The sequence below is a fragment of the Mustela nigripes genome, chromosome 4 (assembly GCF_022355385.1).
Source record: "Mustela nigripes isolate SB6536 chromosome 4, MUSNIG.SB6536, whole genome shotgun sequence".
Taxonomy (NCBI): domain Eukaryota; kingdom Metazoa; phylum Chordata; class Mammalia; order Carnivora; family Mustelidae; genus Mustela; species Mustela nigripes.
The window spans coordinates 82,055,814-82,074,677 of NC_081560.1; the positions used below are offsets into that span (position 1 = coordinate 82,055,814).

At 35.0% G+C, this 18,864-nt stretch overlaps 1 protein-coding gene across 1 annotated transcript in view; it reads left to right on the plus strand.

Annotated features, from left to right (window-relative positions):
- Window positions 1-100: 100 nt before the first annotated feature.
- GNAT3 (G protein subunit alpha transducin 3) overlaps window positions 101-18,864 on the plus strand; it is a 54,005-nt gene continuing 35,241 nt past the window's right edge. The window contains exon 1 of the mRNA XM_059395765.1: window positions 101-218. Coding sequence (XP_059251748.1) covers window positions 101-218 — 118 coding nt within the window. The remainder of the gene's footprint in view (window positions 219-18,864) is intronic.

An 18,864-nucleotide genomic window follows, 5' to 3' on the forward strand; every position in this document is an offset into this window, starting at 1 on the left:
CCGCAGAGCACTGCTTCTCCATCTTCCCTCCAAGCCAGAGCTGTGCTCCACATTGGGAAAAGCTCAGGCACAGAAACAAACAAGTATCTACCACCACGAGATGGGGAGCGGAATTAGCTCAGAGAGCAAGGAGTCAGCCAAAAGATCCAAAGAACTGGAGAAAAAGCTTCAGGAAGATGCTGAACGAGATGCAAGAACTGTCAAGTTGCTGTTATTAGGTAATATTTTTTTCCCTCTTGCTTTCAAAACCCCCATTTTTCTTTGCAATTAGGATGTATTTCTTTTCTCAAATTTTAATTTCAGGTAAATTACCATATGAAGAATTTATTATGAATATGTGCTTGGAAACTTAGAAAGATTTTATATGCCCTCTATAAATGTTTACTTTTCTTATTTAGTATTTTATTTTATTTTGCTTAAGCAGAGAGACAAATATTTATGAGATGATTCAATTCCTCTTTGTCAATAATACAATTTACTACAATTAAAGGGAAACTCATATCCATTTATTATTTTCTCCTACACTAATCATTTTCTGAACATCAGTTATTTAGTAGTGAAAACAATCCTTTAATTATAAGTTATATAGAGTTACATTATTTTGTTTGAACAGAAATAACCGTTGAGTTGTTTGATATCAAATTTAACATGTTATTTAATTACTGTACTATCAAAACCAATTAGTATCAAGTTATTTAGCGAGTAATGAATGATAAGTTACCTTAGATTAATAACATTGTTCAGGCTTTTGAATATTGCCTGTGCCACTGTTTGTATACTTATAAAATACTCCACTGAAACTTTTTTAGGATATTTATATATTGATTCAGGTCAGGATTATGTTCCTTCTATCTTTTTACCCTTTTATTTTTTTTTTTAAGATTTTACTTATTTATTTGACAGAGAGAGAGATCACAAGTAGGCAGAGAGGCAGACAGAGTGGGAGAGGGAAGCAGGCTCCCTGCTGAGCAGAGAGCCCGATGTGCGGCTGGATCCCAGGACGCTGGGATCTTGACCTGAGCTAAAGGCAGAGGCTTAATCAACTGAACCACCCAGGAGCCCACAAAAAGACTTCATTTTATTTCAGAATTATGTATTGTTCATTTTTTAAGTGCCTCCTTTCCTGTGTCTAGTTTGCTCTCAGTGGCAAAAGTGTCTCAGAGATCAACTGTGGGATTCCCAGCACTTGTTCCGCAAAGAAAAGAAAACGTTCTCTCCTTTTATGCACAAGTTCTGTGGCTCACACCTGCTCACAGCACTTGCAAGGAACCACCTAGGGGTGAGTAACTTAGAAAGATGTTGAAGCCACCTCTTGCAACTGGAAATATTTTCCCTCTCACTCCAGAGCATTCTCTGAGGCTTTCTTTGATCAAGAATAGAAGTAATGTGGACAAAGAAAAAGCAAATAAAAGATGAGAAGGAAAGCCAAACATTCCTACAAGTGCATTCAGTATCCCACTTGTACTAAGAACAGTGGAATAAGAGTAATGGTAAAACAGATTTAAAAGTCCCTATTTTTATAATTTTTTTAAGATTTTATTTATTTATTTGACAGACAGAGATCACAAGTAGGCAGAGAGGCAGGCAGAGAGAGAGAAGGGGAAGCAGGCTCCCCGCTGAGCGGAGAGCCCGATGCGGGGCTCGATTCCAGGACCCTGGGATCATGACCTGAGCTGAAGGCAGAGGCTCTATCTAACCCACTGAGCCAGCCAGGCGCCCCTAAAATCCCTATTTTTGAAAAAAGTTTCAAAAGACTAGACCTATTCTCAATATGCCAGTTCTTTTTAGATTAAAGTGGTTGGGTTAGATCAAGAAATGAGGGTAACTTCTAGTACCAGAGATTAAAAAAAGGATCATTAGTAGCATTATTTTATCTTTTACTTTCCCCAGACAATTTCATAAATTCAGTTCCAAAGATACCACACAATATGCTTGGATTTATTTGGTTCTGAAAATATGTGTACTGAACTTATTTACACAAGTGAATCAAATTCTCAAGTCTTCCTCTCCTAGTTATTCCAAAAGTTTGTCTAAGTTTTCCCTTCTGGACTATTCTATGCATGATCTTTCAATTGTCAAGTTCAAAACAATAAAGTCTTGTAAAAACTTTGCTTCAATCCTCCTTTTTTTACTTTAACTCAAATTCTCTAAACAGTATCTTTTTATTTGCAATATGGCCTCATTAAGACATACAAGCTTTTGGGGCACCTGGGTGGCTCAGTGGGTTAAAGCCTCTGCCTTCAGCTCAAGTCTATGATCCCGGGGTCCTGGGATCGAGCCCCGCATCGGGCTCTCCGCTCAGCGGGGAGCCTGCTTCCTCCTCCCTCCCTGTCTGCCTCTCTGCCTACTTGTGATCTCTGTCTGTCGAACAAATAAATTAAAAAAAAAAAATCTTAAAAAAAAAAAAAAGACATACAAGCTTTCAATGGAACTAACCTAAACATTCCCATCCTCCAACTCCCAAATCCCCTCACAAATGAAATCTACTTAACCTCTCCTATCATTGAAACAGTGATTACTAATGTGTGTAGGTCAAGTTAGGCCTTGGTAGTGATCAGATTCTGATTCTAATTCAATTTCTGTAAAGATTCAGATTGAAAAATATTTTTGACAGAATTCATTCTTTATGCTGATCCTCTTATCTAATCAACTGTAGGTGCTTAAACACATTAACACAAGTTACAAATTTAACATGTGCTGTAAAGCAGATGTACCATTTTGTATTATTATGGGACATAAGGCTTCACTGAAATTAAAGAGCTATCTAATTGCTATTTTACAAATAAAGGAATACCTTGCAGACAGGTTCCCTCTTTATTATGCCTTTTAGACATTTAGTAAAATTACAGAAGAGATGCCAAATCTTTCTCCTTTGCAAAAAGCAGGCTTCTAGGAAACACTGGAGATGACTCAGACATTCCTAGCACATTTGAAAATTGCTGTAAGAATAATAATGTCATGTGCCTTAAAAAAAAAAAAAAAAAAAAGAAAAAAAGAAAAGCCTGTAAAGATTACCCAGAAAGAGTACATTTTAATAAGAAAAACAAATTCTAATGAATAACATGTTCTCTTTTGGAGAATTCTTTTTTTTTTTTTTCCCTTTTGGAGAATTCTTAAGTAAGTTATTTCTTGAAGACTTAACTTATAAATGTTTGATTAAATTTTATTACTGTCCAAAAGAAACACCTGTCATTAAATTGCAGAATCAGAGTGGATCATTTCCATTCTTTCCATGTCCCTTTTCTTCATATTTTACATTAATTTCTTTTGTACTTTTGTAGATTCAAAGCTTAATGGGAAGTATAAGGAAAAATTAACTTCGTTTTCGTATTTGGAACACTGTCACATTTACTCTATAATTTTCAGTTATGATATTATAATTAGCTTTTAGCCAGTGATTTCCAGCACTATCCTGTACTGTTTATCATTAATTTTCTTTTAGATCTAAACCCTTCTTTTTTTATTTAATACCACGAAACTTAATGGTGCCATTTGAGCTCTGTTTTAAAATATTATTGCAATCATCTGACTCTTAGGAATGTAAACTTGAACATCCAAATATAAAAGAATATCTACTTTAAATGTGTTTGTATTTACTTAGGTAATCAACATTTTCAATTTTTTCAAATGGTCCCATTTATTCAACAAATGGATATTTTGGAAAGTATGTCATTTTTCCAGTATGATAGTGGGAGAATTATGATAATTTTGACACTGTTTAAAAGTTTATTACAGGGGCGCCTGGGTGGCTCAGTGGGTTAAGCCGCTGCCTTCGGCTCAGGTCATGATCTCAGGGTCCTGGGATCGAGTCCCGCATCGGGCTCTCTGCTCAGCAGGGAGCCTGCTTCCTCCTCTCTCTCTCTCTGCCTGCCTCTCTCCCTACCTGTAATCTCTCTCTGAAAAAAAAAAAAAAAAAACTTAAAAAAAAAAAAAAAAAAAAAAAAGTTTATTACAAAATGGTGAAACAAAATCTGCACAGTAGAATTGACTAAATAGGTTTATCCACCTGGAAGAGTAGAGACTATAATTCAACACATGTAGAGTACAATGTATTTTTAAGCCATTTGAGATAAAACTAATTGATTTAATGCTTTCATTATGATATGCTTTTTTCACATCTCTGAGTTACCTCAGGCTAGCCACATAAAATCAGAGAAATGGTGGATGTCAAAGTATTTTATAAACTGCAAAAATCCAGACAAATATGATATATTTTTGTAGTGTAATAGATTTGCAAAACTGAAATAAATTAAATGTCAATAAACATATACAATTTTTCTTCCTTTGTTTTCCTGTTATGTATATCTAAGAGAATAGAAGAGAGAAACTCAGGTTAAATCAAAGTTCTTACTTTTATTCTTTTTTAAAAGTAGGTCTTTATTTTTATTTTTAAAAAATATCTTTAAATATGAGTGGGAAAGTATGCAGGAAACTGGATGTGTTTCTGTCACTGGCTAGATTATGAATTCATCAAATGTAAGAAATTCTATTTTGAATTTCCATTATACCAAGAATCAATGCCTGACAATGGATGTGATCAGACAATGAGATTCCTCTGGAATAATTACTTCAGGATTAACCAATCAATTTCTTTCTGATCACTAATGATAAGTGAACAGCATGTAAGACATATTCCTATATGTTTTCAATTTTTTTGTTTTATTTATTCAAATTAAAGCTACCCTTTCCTTGCTCTAATAATGTATTTTTGTTTTAAAATATTATAAAATAATTTTATGTTTCTAAAGATAGCCAATCTTGTGGATGCACAAATATATTTAATGCAAATGTTCAAAATTGATTTTCAGGAGAGAGAAAACAGGCAGAAAAGTCTACTTGGAGAGTTTCAAATTTTATCAAAAATGCAATGAACTGTTTACATTATAACAGTATGAAAGTTCCAAAAGCAAACCCAAATATTTATAATATTGTATTTATTTACCAAGAATGGCAGATGGCAGTACCAAATAGCTCTCCATAATGTTTCTTTTCCAACATGCAAAAAGTGCTTAGACAAATGTTTTGCATATATTTGGTTGTTTGTTTTAAGTTAATTTATCTTAAATATGCAGTTAATCTTATAAATAGACTCAAGTCTCTCACAAAAAACATGCAAACCATGTATTAAGGTATTCCATATTTAGCCAAACGACGATATTTGCTAATGAGATTAAATCCTCTGGAAAAGACTCTTGTTAACGCTGACTTATAACAGAACCTCTCTAGTAATACTACAGAACTTTTCTGTATTCCCTTTTTTTCATTCAGACTCTGAATTCTTGATTCGAGAGCAAGCGATACCATACCTTTAAAAACATTTATAGAAGCATGATGAGCAGCCAACAAAAAGTTATTCACTCCTCCAAACTGTTAGAGAGATAGGAGGGTAGTGAACATTTGAGAGCATAATGACTCCATGATAGATTGCACATCAAATATACTTCCAGTTAAGATTTTAGACTCAAACCCAGAATCCATCTGCTTATCTAAGTTTTCTCCAAGTATTGATGTATAAATACATCAGTGTAGCCTTGAACCTATAGAAGTAGGATTGATTCAAGGTGAAACTGAGGATAAGACCAATCAAGATTGGAAAAATCACCATTCTGTTGATTAGATCCTGATGCTTTAAAGCAGAAGTCACAGCTGTCATTCCTGCCTCGCTATTTTATATTTAAATAGAATAAATGTGCTACTTAGAACTGTTTCTTTTTTAAGGTATCTTAAAGTTTCGATCTCTGACCAGCATTTTATATTCTCTCACTCTTTGACACATGTGAGTTAGTTCTTCGATTTCATATACCTTCCCGACCCCTTCAATTGGAATCAGCCTAATTTTAGCTGTATTCGTCTGACAGGACTGAACCATCCTGTCCCTTGAATCTGCTGCCTTAATTGAGATTCATACTCTGCACCCTAGATAATTCCTCAAAATTCCCCATCCACCATTGTTCTGATACACTGAAACCAACCAATCTCCACCAAAGCGATGCTATTCAACATCTTTTCAGCCCTGAGTGCTGATCCAACCCTGACCCCCACGCATTCTCCTAATTTCTTTCATTCCCAGGTGTTGTAGAATAAAATGGCATCATTTTCTGTTTCCTGGCTGACTAACTTTTTTTTAACTTTAGCTGGGCCAATAATTATTTTACCCCTTTGGGGCAACTGTTTCTGTATTCCCAATATCATTTTCATCTAGAACTCCTCCCCTCCGCCTCACCCAAGATGAACAACAGTGTACCAGATAGGGATCAGTCATCATCTCCAAATCTCACTGAACTATTCCACTTTCAGTTTAAAGCTAATTTCAACCACTGTGTTATAAATTTCACCCTCTTCCATATCTTAAGAATTTTGCTCTATGAATTATTCTCTCTTTTCTCTCTCTCTCTCTCTCTCTCTCTTTTTTTTTTTTTTCTAAGTGATAGAAGTTTATTAAGTGAATTTTCAGAATTCTCTACTGGCTCCTTCCTTTTGGAACATAGATATATTTCTCTCCATGAGCCTAAAAAACATTCTTTGACTCCATAATCTCCTTGAATTGACCTTACATAGGTACCTTTTTAAACACACTTTTATATTGAAATACTTCTAGTGTTTGCTCACTGCTTCTGTTTTCTTATCCTCTACATTCTCTTTAGTTAACTGCAATCCACCTGTGTATCTTCCGCTCTACTAAAATGTTCTCTCTCACAGAGCCCTGATAACCCCCAATTCACAAAATTCAGACTTTAGTAACTGTGTCTCTCTTCTTTAGTTATCCTATAATGCTGCAATACCCTCATGTCTCCCTTTATTGAAGCTTGGTTCTTCTCCCCAGTCTTAAATGGTTTCACCTATCAAGGTTTGTCCTTGGATCTTGGTTTTGCAATCTGTCCTGTCTCTTGCAGATCAAAGTTAACAATCTCTTCTGGAAGAACGACACTAATATCCTTCCTTTTGCCCATGTCTTGATCCATATTTGCAAATTTCTGTGAACTGTGAACTCACTGTACCTTAGGAGACCTCAAAATTATTGTTCAGATTTATCTCGCTGCCTACTTATCCTTAAGCTTTGTATTTTATGAGGCTCCCCATTATATTCTTTCCCATTATATTAACTCTGTATTTCAATCTTCCTTATCTCTTTTGTGATCATTCTCTGCCCACTGCCAGAGAGCAACCTTGTGGCAAAGTTGAGTTTTACTTCTATCTCTGATAGAATGGATCTCATATTTCTCCACCACTTGCTATTGTTTTCTATCTACGAAAACACCCCTACGAAATAGATATTATCTTCATTTTACAGAGGGGAATCTTAAGAAATTAAGATAATTCAGTTTCTAAGATTACAACATAGTTGACAAGAAAACAAAGCCTTTTTTTAAAATCCCTATTAGTATCAAATTTTTATTCGCATTCTAGGGTCTATGAAAACATGTCAGGTTTTGTTCTTCATTTTATTCCTATGACTTAGCACAAGAATGCATGCATGATGTACGTATGGAAGAATGACAGAATCAGAATCTAAAATATTCCTGTAAGCTGTTTATAGTGTCTAACGCATGGACATATGTTTGGAATGTGGAAAGAGAGCTAGAGAAAAGCCATTATGGCATCCCATAAAGAGCTTATTTAATTCAACTGGGATATATTGATAGGTTTTCAGAATGTAAGTGAAAATGATTATACTCTTTTTTTTTTGGGCGGGGGAGAGGTCCGAAACCATCCCTGCTATGCTATGAGACAAAGATTTTATGAGAATGATTGAGGTAGGTAGGTCAACTAGGAAACTGTCACTATTTCACAAATACTTGCTAAGATTATAAATTAAAGTGGAAAGTACAAGTTTCAAAGTTAAGATTTGAAGGACATCCAGAGACAAGGTCAACAAAACTTGGTAGCTGACTGCATATGGCTTTTAAATGAGAAGAATGATTAAAGGTAGAATTGAAAATGGTGATCATTTTATTCGTTGATATGTGAAAGGCAAAACAAAGTTTAGGTTGGGGGGAGATATGAAAGGAGAAATGATTTAGGACATTCAAATGGGTGATGTTTATAGCATAATGAAGTGGAGATATCTATTAAACAGATGAATATTTGGGTCTGGAAATTAGGAGGGACAACGCTAGTGAGCACTAGAGATTTGATATATTCAATCCTCTCTTTTCTCTTACCCAATTCTCAAATGTGTATAAAATAACCATGTAATTAACCAAGGCCTTTTTTTTAAAAAACTTTAGTATACAGAAAGGTGTGTGTACCTGTTCCACAATTAATGAACACTTAGACAAATCTATCATCTATGTTTCAGTTAAAATAGGCCTCTTTGGGGAAAACACTTTCCCTTTTCAGCCTACAATGTATAGTAATAAGATAAGAAAGAAGACATACTTTTAAAATACTTGTCAGAATCCAAAAAGGCTCATATAATCTTTTAAATATTATATTTTTAAAACAAGTATAAAATTGGAAGTATTTAAATTTCATTAGAAAAGATAGTATATAACCACAATATTTCTCACAATTGAAACATGCTTAGTTTGCCTGATACGGTGTTTTACAGATTTGTGATGTTTATAGTATTCTATCACAGAAATAGGAATTTAGCATACTATTAGTCACAGAAATGTATCTGATACCATAAGCGTACTGATGTGATGCACCAAAAAAACACAGTATTATATCATATATATGCTAAAATATTTATGTTGAATCTAACCAGATAAGTACAGAATACTGGATATTATATAAGAAGTTACCCTATACTTTACAAAAATGCAAATGTCATGAAAACAAATTAAAAACAATATGAAAATGGAAATATTCTGAAATTAAACAAATTTAAATAGCATAATAACCAGAGGGAATATATAAACATTAACTGGATTTTGGATCCAAGAAATATAAAAGGCATGAAAAAGATTTTTTGGAACAAACAGACAAACTTAAATATAGAATACATATTAGCTCACATTTTGGATTAATATCAATTTTCTCAAGCATGAAATCTTGTATCATGATTTTATAGGAAAAAATTACCTTATTCTTATGCCTTCTAAAGTGTTTATGGATAAAGTGTCTACTGTCAGAGGTTCAGCAAAACAAAGTCTATCATATATATATATATATATATATATATACATACATAACTATTTCATAGATGTACAAAAGAAAGGAAACATGACAAAACAAAAACTGGTGAATGGTGTAAAATATAGATTCTTAAGGAAGGACAGGAAGATGGTAGAGTAGGAGGATGCTCAGCTCATCTCCTTCCTTGGACACACTGAGATAACATGTACACATATGCAACTAACTCTGGCAATGACCTGCAGACGGGCCAAACAGACCTTCCATAGTTAATTGTAGAGCAGAGTCCACACTGGAAAAGGTGGAGACACAGCTGTGAACCAACCACCCCAAGTGAGACTACCATAAACAGGAAGAACACCACAAGTGCAGCAAAGCAAGAGGATTAAATTCCACCCTGGAACCCCGGGAACTGGGGACTCACACTGGGAGGACAAGTTTCCATAAGGTCTGGCTTTCAAAACTAGTGGGGCTTAAATTTGAGAGGTTTTACAATTCATGGGGTTTAACCCTGACTACTTTAAAAATAAGTGGGCTTAACTCCAGGAGAGTCCAAAAACAATAGGAAACTGAGTCCCTGCCCTTAAAGAGCTTACCTACCACACAGTGCAAGCAGCCCCAGCAGGAACTGGCACCATTCCAAAATGATTCCTGTCTTGGAGAAAAGGGAAGATAACCCCCTATACCAGCATATCCACAATTCCTGCATCCAAGCTTCATTGCTGGCTACACAGGGAGCAAGCCCTGCCACTGGTGTGTCTGCACCCAATGCATTGCAGATGGCTGGGAAGAAAACAGGTGCAACTGAGTGACAATAGTCAGGTACATGCAGCGACACAAGAGCCACAAACCTCTGGATCATCTGGTTCTGGTGACCAGGGGGACATTGTGATACAGGGCACCAGAGGAACTCTTTCACACAAGGCCACTATTTTTGAAGACCAGGAAATATTGTTGATCACCCTATTGCATAGAAGCAAACACAGAGTTAGACAAAATGAAAGAATAAGACAAAAATCACAGAAAAAAAAAAGCTAAATGAAACAAAGATAAACAATATGTCTAGTAGACAATTCAAAGTAATTGTCATGAAGATACTCAGATAACTGGATAAATTCAGTGAGGTCTTTCACAAAGATACAAAATATAAAAAAGAACCAGTCAGAGATGAACCATTCAGTAACTAAAATGGAAAAAAAAAAAAAAATACTCCAGAGGGAATCAATAGCAGATTGGAAGCTGCAGAAGAACAAATTAGCAATGTGGAAAAGAGTAATGGAAAGCAAGGAAGCTGAATAGCAAAGAGTAAAAAATGGAAATCAGTTAAGGGAACTCAGTGACATCATCAAGAGTGACAAACTCTGAGGAGGAAACAGACATTTGGGGCCAAGAATCACAGAAAGTCCTTAACAATTAACCCAAGGAGGTCCACAACAAGACATTTAGTAATTAAAATAGCAAAAAATAATGATAAAGAGAGCATTTTAAAAGCAGGAAAAAAAAGAAAACTGTTACATACAAGGGCAACCTCATTAGGCTATTTGCTGTTTTTCAGCAAAAAAACTGGAGACTGGAAGAGAGTGGTATGATATACTCAAAGTACTGAAAGGCAAAAACCTGCAACCAAGAACACTATACCCAGTAAAGTTATCATTTGGGATAGGAAGAGAGATACAGAGCTTCCCAGAAGAACAAAGTCAGAGGAGTTCATTGCCACTAAATCAGCCTTACAAGTAATGCTAAAGGAAATTTTTGAGTGGAAATGAAAGGTCATAACTCAATGAAAATTATGAAAGGAAAAGATTACACAAAAGCAGTAAAATCAATTATATCTATAAAAAAGTCAGTCAAAGGATACAGAAAATAAAAGATATTAAGTAAGACTTTATATACATAAAACATCAAAGGGGGAGAGAAAATTGCATGTTTTTAGAATGTGGTTGAACTTAATGATTATTAACTTAATATAGACTGCTCTACACATAAGATGCTATATATGAACCTAAAGGGAATCACAAATCAAAAGCCTGTAACAGATACACAGAAAATTTAAAAAAAAAAAAATAATTGAGGGATAACATTTAAAGAAAGCCATTAAATCATGAGGGATGAGGACAAGACAAGAAAGAAACCAAAAAGAACTATAGAAACGACAGGAAAACGATGAATAAAATGGCAATAAGTACATACCTAACAATAATTACATTAAATATAAATGGACTAAATGTTCCAATCAAAAGATATGGGTGACCAAAGAGAATTAAAAAACAACAAAAGTCTGGGACCAGATGCCTTCAAGGTAAATTCTACCAAACATTTAGAGTTAATATTTATTCTTCTCAACATCGTCCAAAAAATACAAGAGGAAGGAAAACTTTCAAATGCCTTCTATGAGACCAGTATACTCTAATATCAAAACCAAAGACACCACACAAAAAACAAAAGGGGAGGGGGAGGAAAAAGAAAAAAGAAAAAGAACTACAGGCCCATACCTCTAATGAACTTTACAAGCAAAAGTCCTAAAAAAAATATTAAGTTAAATTCAACAATCCATTAAAAGAGTCATTCACCACAATCAAGTGGAATTTATTTCAGGGATGCAAGGGTGGTTCAATATTCACAAAATCAATGTGATACATCACATTAATAAGAGAAAGGATAAAAAATATGATCATCTGAAAAAGCTTTTGACAAAATAATATCCATCCATGATAAGAACTTTCAACAAACAGGGAATATACTCAGTGGTGAATAACTAAAAACTTTTCCTCTAAGATCATGAACAAGATAAAGATATCCGTTTCACTACTTTTATTCAACACAGTACTAGAAGTTCTAGGTACAGTAATCAGACAAGAAAAAGAAATAAAAGGCATTCAACTGGTAAGGAAGAAGTAAGACTCACTATTTGCAGATGACATGTTACTCTGTGTATAAACCCCCAAAGATTCAACCAAAAATATTACCAGAACTGATAAATGAATTCAGTAAATTTGCAGGATAGAAGATTAATATGCATAATCAGTTTCATTTCTATACACTAACAATGAAGTAGCAGAAAGAGAGACTTTTTTAAAAAAATACCATTTACAAATGCACCAAAAAGAATAAAATACCTAGGAATAAATTTTACCAAGGAGGTGAAAGACCTATACTCTGAAAACTATACAATATTGATGAAAAATTTGAAGATAATACAAACCTATAGAAAGCTGTACCATGCTAATGCACTGAAAGAATGAATGCCATTAAAATGCCCATATTGCACAAAGCAATCTACAGAGTCAAACGAATTTCTAGAAGAACACCAATAGTATTTTTCACAGAACTAGAATAAATTATCTAAAATTTGTATGAAACCGCAAAGACCCTGAATAGCGAAAGTAATTTTAAGAAAGAACAAAGCTGGAGGCATCACAATCACAGATTTCATGATATGCTATTGAGCTTTAGTATTCAAATAGTATGGCACTGGCATAAAAATGGACAAATAGGTCAATGGTACAGGACAGACAGCCAAGAAATAAATGTACACCTATATGAAAATTAATATCCCAAATGTATAAAGATCTTATATAACAACACCAAATCATCATCCAATTAAAAAATACACAGAGAACCTGAACATTTTTCCAAAGACCTACAGATGGCTAACAGACATGTTAAAAGATGCTCAACATCAGTAATCATCATTCATGATGCAAATCAAAACCATAAGATGTAGGGAAATGCAAACCAAAAACCATGGTAACCTATCACCTCACACCAGTCAGAAACATTAGTATCAAAAAAAGATAAGGGGTGCCTGGGTGGCTTGGTGGGCTAAAGCCTCTGCCTTTGGCTCGGGTCATGATCCCAGCGTTCTGGGATCGAGCCCCACATCAGGCTCTCTGCTCAGCAGGGAGCCTATTTCCTTCTCTCTCTCTCTGCCTGCCTCTCTACTTCTGACCTCTGTCAAATGGATAATCAAAATCTTAAAAAAAAAAAAAAAAAGATAAGAAATAACCATTGTTGGCAAGGATGTGGAAAAGGGAACCCTCATGCCCTATTGGTGAGAATGGAAATTGGTGTAGCCATTAAGGAAGACAGCTTGGAGTTTTCCCCCAAAATTAAAAGTAGCAATGTTGTATGATCCAGTAATTTCACTGCTGGATATTTATCCAATGAAAATGAAAACACTAATTTGAAAAGGCATATGCATCTGTCTATTTACTGCAACATCATTTACAAGAAGCAATATATAGTGTCTAATAGACACAAGTGTCTAATAGATAAATGGATAAAGAAGATGTGGTAAATACAATGCACTCTTAGCCATGAAAAAGAATGAAATCTTGCCATCTGCAACATGAGTGGACCTAGAGATATCATGCTAAGTGAAACAAGTCAGAGAAAGATGCATACCGTATGATTTCACTTATACGTGGAATCTAAAAAACAAAACAAATGAACAAACAAAAACCAAACAGACTCTTAAATACAAAGAAGTGGTGGTTGCCAGTGGATGGGCGAAAGAGATAAAGAGAATTACAGACTTCCAGTTATAAACTAAGTAAGTCACAGAGAAGAAAAGTACAGCATAGGGAATATAGTCAATACTATTGCAATAACATTGTATGGTGACAGATGATGATTATACCTATTTTGGTGAGCATTTATTATATACTCAATATATACAATTGTGTAATGTACAGAATTGTTGAATCAATATGTTGTATACCTGAAACTAATATAACATTGTATGTTAATTATACTTCAATTAAAAAATAAAATAGAGGTTTTCAATGAACTGTTTTCTCAAACTTCTGCAGGTTTTAAGATTATTAGAATAAAATGGAAAAATAAGTGTACACTGAGATATTGTTTATTATCTGGTGAAAGAAAATGTACAGATTTATCTGAAAATCCAGTATGGCTTTGTAAGTAAATCCTATCAATTAGCTCATGAACAAATCACTTAAAATTACATAAAGAAAGAAGTACTTGTTAATGCATTCTTTGACAACTTAACAACAAAATTTAACCGACAGTTACAGGCCAATCTCCCTCCTCAGAAACATAAATACAAAGACCAAAGCCAATACTAGCAAGCTAACTCTAACAATGCATAAAGTGTTTAAAAAAAAAAAAAATGTGTATGGGGGGTTTGTTATCCCAAGACTGCATGGTTAAAATAGTATTAGCACATAAATATCGTTCACTAACTTACCACATTAAGAGAGAAAAATCATTATAGTTATGATAGAAGCTGAACTAAACACAATAAACTTATTTCATCCATTCCTGATAAAAACGCTTATCAAATAAGCTATAAAGGCAATCCCTTAACCAGACAAGCAGTATGTACAAAAACCTTCAGTGGTTGCCACAGGTAACTACCGTCAGCTCTGTGTACTACACGGCTAGTATTGTTAGCTCCACTAATGATGATTCAGGGACTTGACGCAGTTTCCTGCCCCTCACTCTTTCCTATTCAATGCTCTTACCAGGGATTTGGGTGAAGGAGGATTTTCAGCATTTCACACTCAAATAAGATTCAGAGTTTGGTGACATAGAGAGACAAAGTCAAAATTCTAACTACCAGAATTCAACTACCAGAAATGACTGGTCCAGAAAAAAATGGAATTTAACCGAGATCTCCAACTGAGGTTTAAAACAGATGATGTGTGTGTAGTATGTGAAAGGGGTGGTGTGCAGTAAAAGTAGGAAAATCTTAACTTACTCCAAACTTAATATAGGTAAAGAATGTGATACAGTTACAGAAGAAAAAAAAAAAAAAGAGGCAGCAAATGAATCATGGTCCGAATTAAGTGTTCTATTTAAAAACAAGCACCAAGGGCAAGGGCAGCCTAGGTTGCATTCCTATCCTGCTACATCAGAGTTATCAGTGCTGTTGATAAATCTCCTGATATCTACGGCACAATTTTCAGTACCAGTATTTCAAACACTGTTTTTCACCCAGCTTTGAGTGGAAGGGGTTGAAATATATGTTCTACAAGAGAGGATTAAAGGAACAGGACATATTAAACTGGAAGTCTCTTAGGAAAGAGAGAGAGCATGCTTTAATTAAAAGAAAGTGTTGAGAACTCACCGTAAGTTTAAATATGTCCTGCGTATTTCCTGTCTCTAAGTTAACCTGCCCAGACCTTAAGAGGTAGACATTAATAGCCCCATTTTGTAAAAGAAAAAAACTGACTCTCGATTAAATTTGATCAAGATACCCAAAGTCAGAAATAACTGTGAGCCTGTATTTAATCCAAAGTGCTATAAATGGATGAAAAGCATAGACTGCATCCCAGTATCTATGACAAGTACACTGCTTTCATGTTAATTCAAAATGAAGGAATTTAAAATAACTTACGTGTTCAAATCATATTGATATTGACATTACCAGAACATATTTGAAAAAGCAACAACATTATAGCATTAACATAGGAGCAGAAGATACAGCTTCTCTGTTTTAAGGTAGGTTTGGGACTTTGGGTGAGAATCACAATTTCTACTAGACCCATTTTTCTCATGCACAGAATGAAGAGATAGCATAGTTGGTTGATTTCTGAGGTTTTATTCTACTGCACAACTGTGTGATTTTTAAAACCACCTACAAGAAATCTTATGCAGGATAACAAGCTGAAGTGTTTATTCTTATTTTGCCTCTTTTAGCAAATGAACAATCAAGCCTAGAGTATGTTCAGCTGAAGGTCAGTTACAAGGATAGGTACCATGTAGCTTTAACATTATTTTTAATATTTTCAATAAAAATATGGAATAAAATCTCTAATTCTTAGGAATAATTTATGAGTATTAAAGCATGAGGCATAAACCTAAATATTTAATTATTTGAAATATCATCCACTTCCAAGTAATAAAATTCCCTTAGTACCCCTTGACCCAGAAAATAATTTTAGTAATTACCAGTTTGGAAGGCAGAGATTATTTCGGGACACCCTCAGCCTATGTGAACATGCTGTTTTGAGGTCTATATTTGACTCTGTAACATGATCTCATCGTACAAGAATGGAATGGTTATTGTGAACTATGACCCAGAACGATTGTGAGAATGGGACTTAATCATTTATTTCAGAGGTAACTTTATAGAGTTTCAGATAATAAATGAGATTTTAGAGAGATTGACTTTTCTTCAGGAATATTCCTGTTAATGCTATAGCTGACTGTAGTGGATGTTCATATAGAAGACTAGGGTCACTACATTGAGCAAGCAACAGTCTAGATATCCTTTGTAAAGTCTTCCAAAGAAAATACTCATATTTCATATATAGGTTCATAAAAAAAACCCACATACTGTTTTTTAAACATGACTGATTATTCTGCTTACCCAAGAAAGGTCATCAATGATCATTTTATTATAAGATACCCTCTAGACTCAGAAATAATTTTGGAAACATGCCAGATCTTAGTGCTGTATGATTACCAATTAAATATAATAGTCAGAAATTAGTTCCTTTTCTCAGTCTCATATTTTCTCCAAAGGTTTTTTTTTTCTTCCCAGTATTTCCATTCTGATTGAACAAAATGTAACACTAAATACACATGGCATGAATAAGCAAGAGAGTCCCTATTGGGCCCATTGGCTTTCTGCCCACATCCCTATGACCCTGTAGTTTTCCATATAGCAAAAAGACTATATAGCAAATTATTTATAAATATAAATCTAACTATACATATAAAATGGAGAGATATTCTCCAAATCCATCACCTACAGAGGATGATGCTATAATTTCTTATGTCTACATCTACCATTAGAGAACATAAAACAAAACTACCAAAAACAGTTTTATAATCTTGCCAGATAACTTTATTTTTCCAAAGTGATGCACAGCCTGAAGCAAAATAACAAATTTTCTAAAGCTGGCAAACCAAGATAGTGTACAAAGCTCATTGATTTTCTCTTACCACTGTTGCAACAAGCAATGCTCAGCCATGCAAAATAATATAGCCAGTTGTCTTCTGAAGATAGGTGAGGTGGTACTTTTTAATTTTTTAAAAAGATTTTATTTATTTATGTGACAGAGAGAGAGGGATCACAAGTAGGCAGAGAGGCAGGCAGGGTGGGGGGTGGGGGAGCAGGCTCCCCGCTGAGCAGAAAGCAGGATGCAGGGCTTGATCCTAGGACCCTGAGATCATTACCTGAGCTGAAGGCAGAGGCTTAACCCACTGAGCCACCCAGGCACCCCAAGAGGTGATTTTTTTTTAAGATTAATTAATTAATTAATTTGACAGAAATCACAAGTAGGCAGAGAGGCAGGTAGAATGAGAGGAAGGGAAGCAGGCTCCCTGCTGAACAGAGAGCCCGATGTGGGGCTCGATCCCAGGATCCTGGGATCATAACCTGAGCTGAAGGCAGAGGCTTTAAACTACTAAACCACCCAGGCGCCCCCAAGAGGTGATTTTTTTTTTTAAGATTTTACTTATTTATTTGACAGAGATCGCAAGTAGGCAGAGGCAGGCGGGGCGGGGGGTGGGGGGACAGCAGGCTTTCTGTTGAGCAGAGAGCCCGATGTGGGGCTGGATCCCGGACCCTGGGATCATGACCTGAGCTGAAGGCAGAGGTTTTAACCCACTAAGCCACCCAGGTGCCCCCAAGAGGTGATATTTTAATGTGATTTTTATTTGCCCCTCAAAAATTCTACCCTTGGACATAGCAGTTTCTAGTAAATTAGATGGTTTTGCCCCATCTGTCAGTTCATGTTTGATTATATCTTAGAAAGTCTACAAAGAAATATTAGCAAATTCATGTTGCTGATTTTGCATTTATCAAATTTTACACTGTGTGGTGTGAACCACACCAATATAAAGCCATAAGGAAAAGTATGCTGGAGGCTTACCCAAGGGGTCCTCATTTATCCCCACCAGGCAGTAAAATTTCATTTCCCATAACTTTGCCACTGATACCCTTACTATATAAGGTGAGCAGCTGTTTCAGATAAAACTAGATTCAGTTAGATAGGCTGAGACAATACAAATTCGCTGTGAAGTAGAATTAAATTTAGGTGTCACTACAGCTTAAGAAAATAGTGCCACTCAGGCAGAAATGTTGCAATGTGAAAAATATACAAGACAGAGGGCAAAATTTTATTTTCAAAGTATGAATTTACAGAATTCATTTATTCCATTGAAATTCTACGATTAGGCACTCTTCTACGTGCTTTAGATCCATCAGGGAACAAAACAAAGACCCCCACCCTAGTGCAGTTGACCTCACAGCATTGGAAGACAGATAAGAAAAATTAAAAACAGCATATGAGTAATTTGTAAGTTTGTAGAATAAGGAGAGTGATAGGAAAAAGCAGAGTAGGGAAAACAGAATAAAGTGGGTGATAGTGAAAGTTAAAAAGTGAAACAGGGTAGTCAGGATCCTCCAATTTAATACATATCTTGATATAAATTTAAATAAAATTCTGAGATTGAGGGTTACAAAAAGTCATACTACTTTTGCTTACATAAAAACAGAGGTAAAACAAGGCAATTGACTGCCATGCTGGTAAGGGATATACGTTTATTAGTTTTCCTGCATTTTGATTTTTCCTGGGAAATTTTAAAACTGCCTTAGCTGTGCTACTTTGAAATCTGTCCAAAATTAACAGGCACGTTGAGACTTCGAAGATGTCCCATGACCCAGTTTTTGGAGCTGCCAGTAACCTATCACGCCCCTTGCTTCTCTTAAAGATACAGCAATTAGGATAAGAAGACCAAAATATTTGACTCTTTGGTATTTTAGTTCAGGTCTTTGGTCAATACCATATTTTAACATCATATTTGCATGGA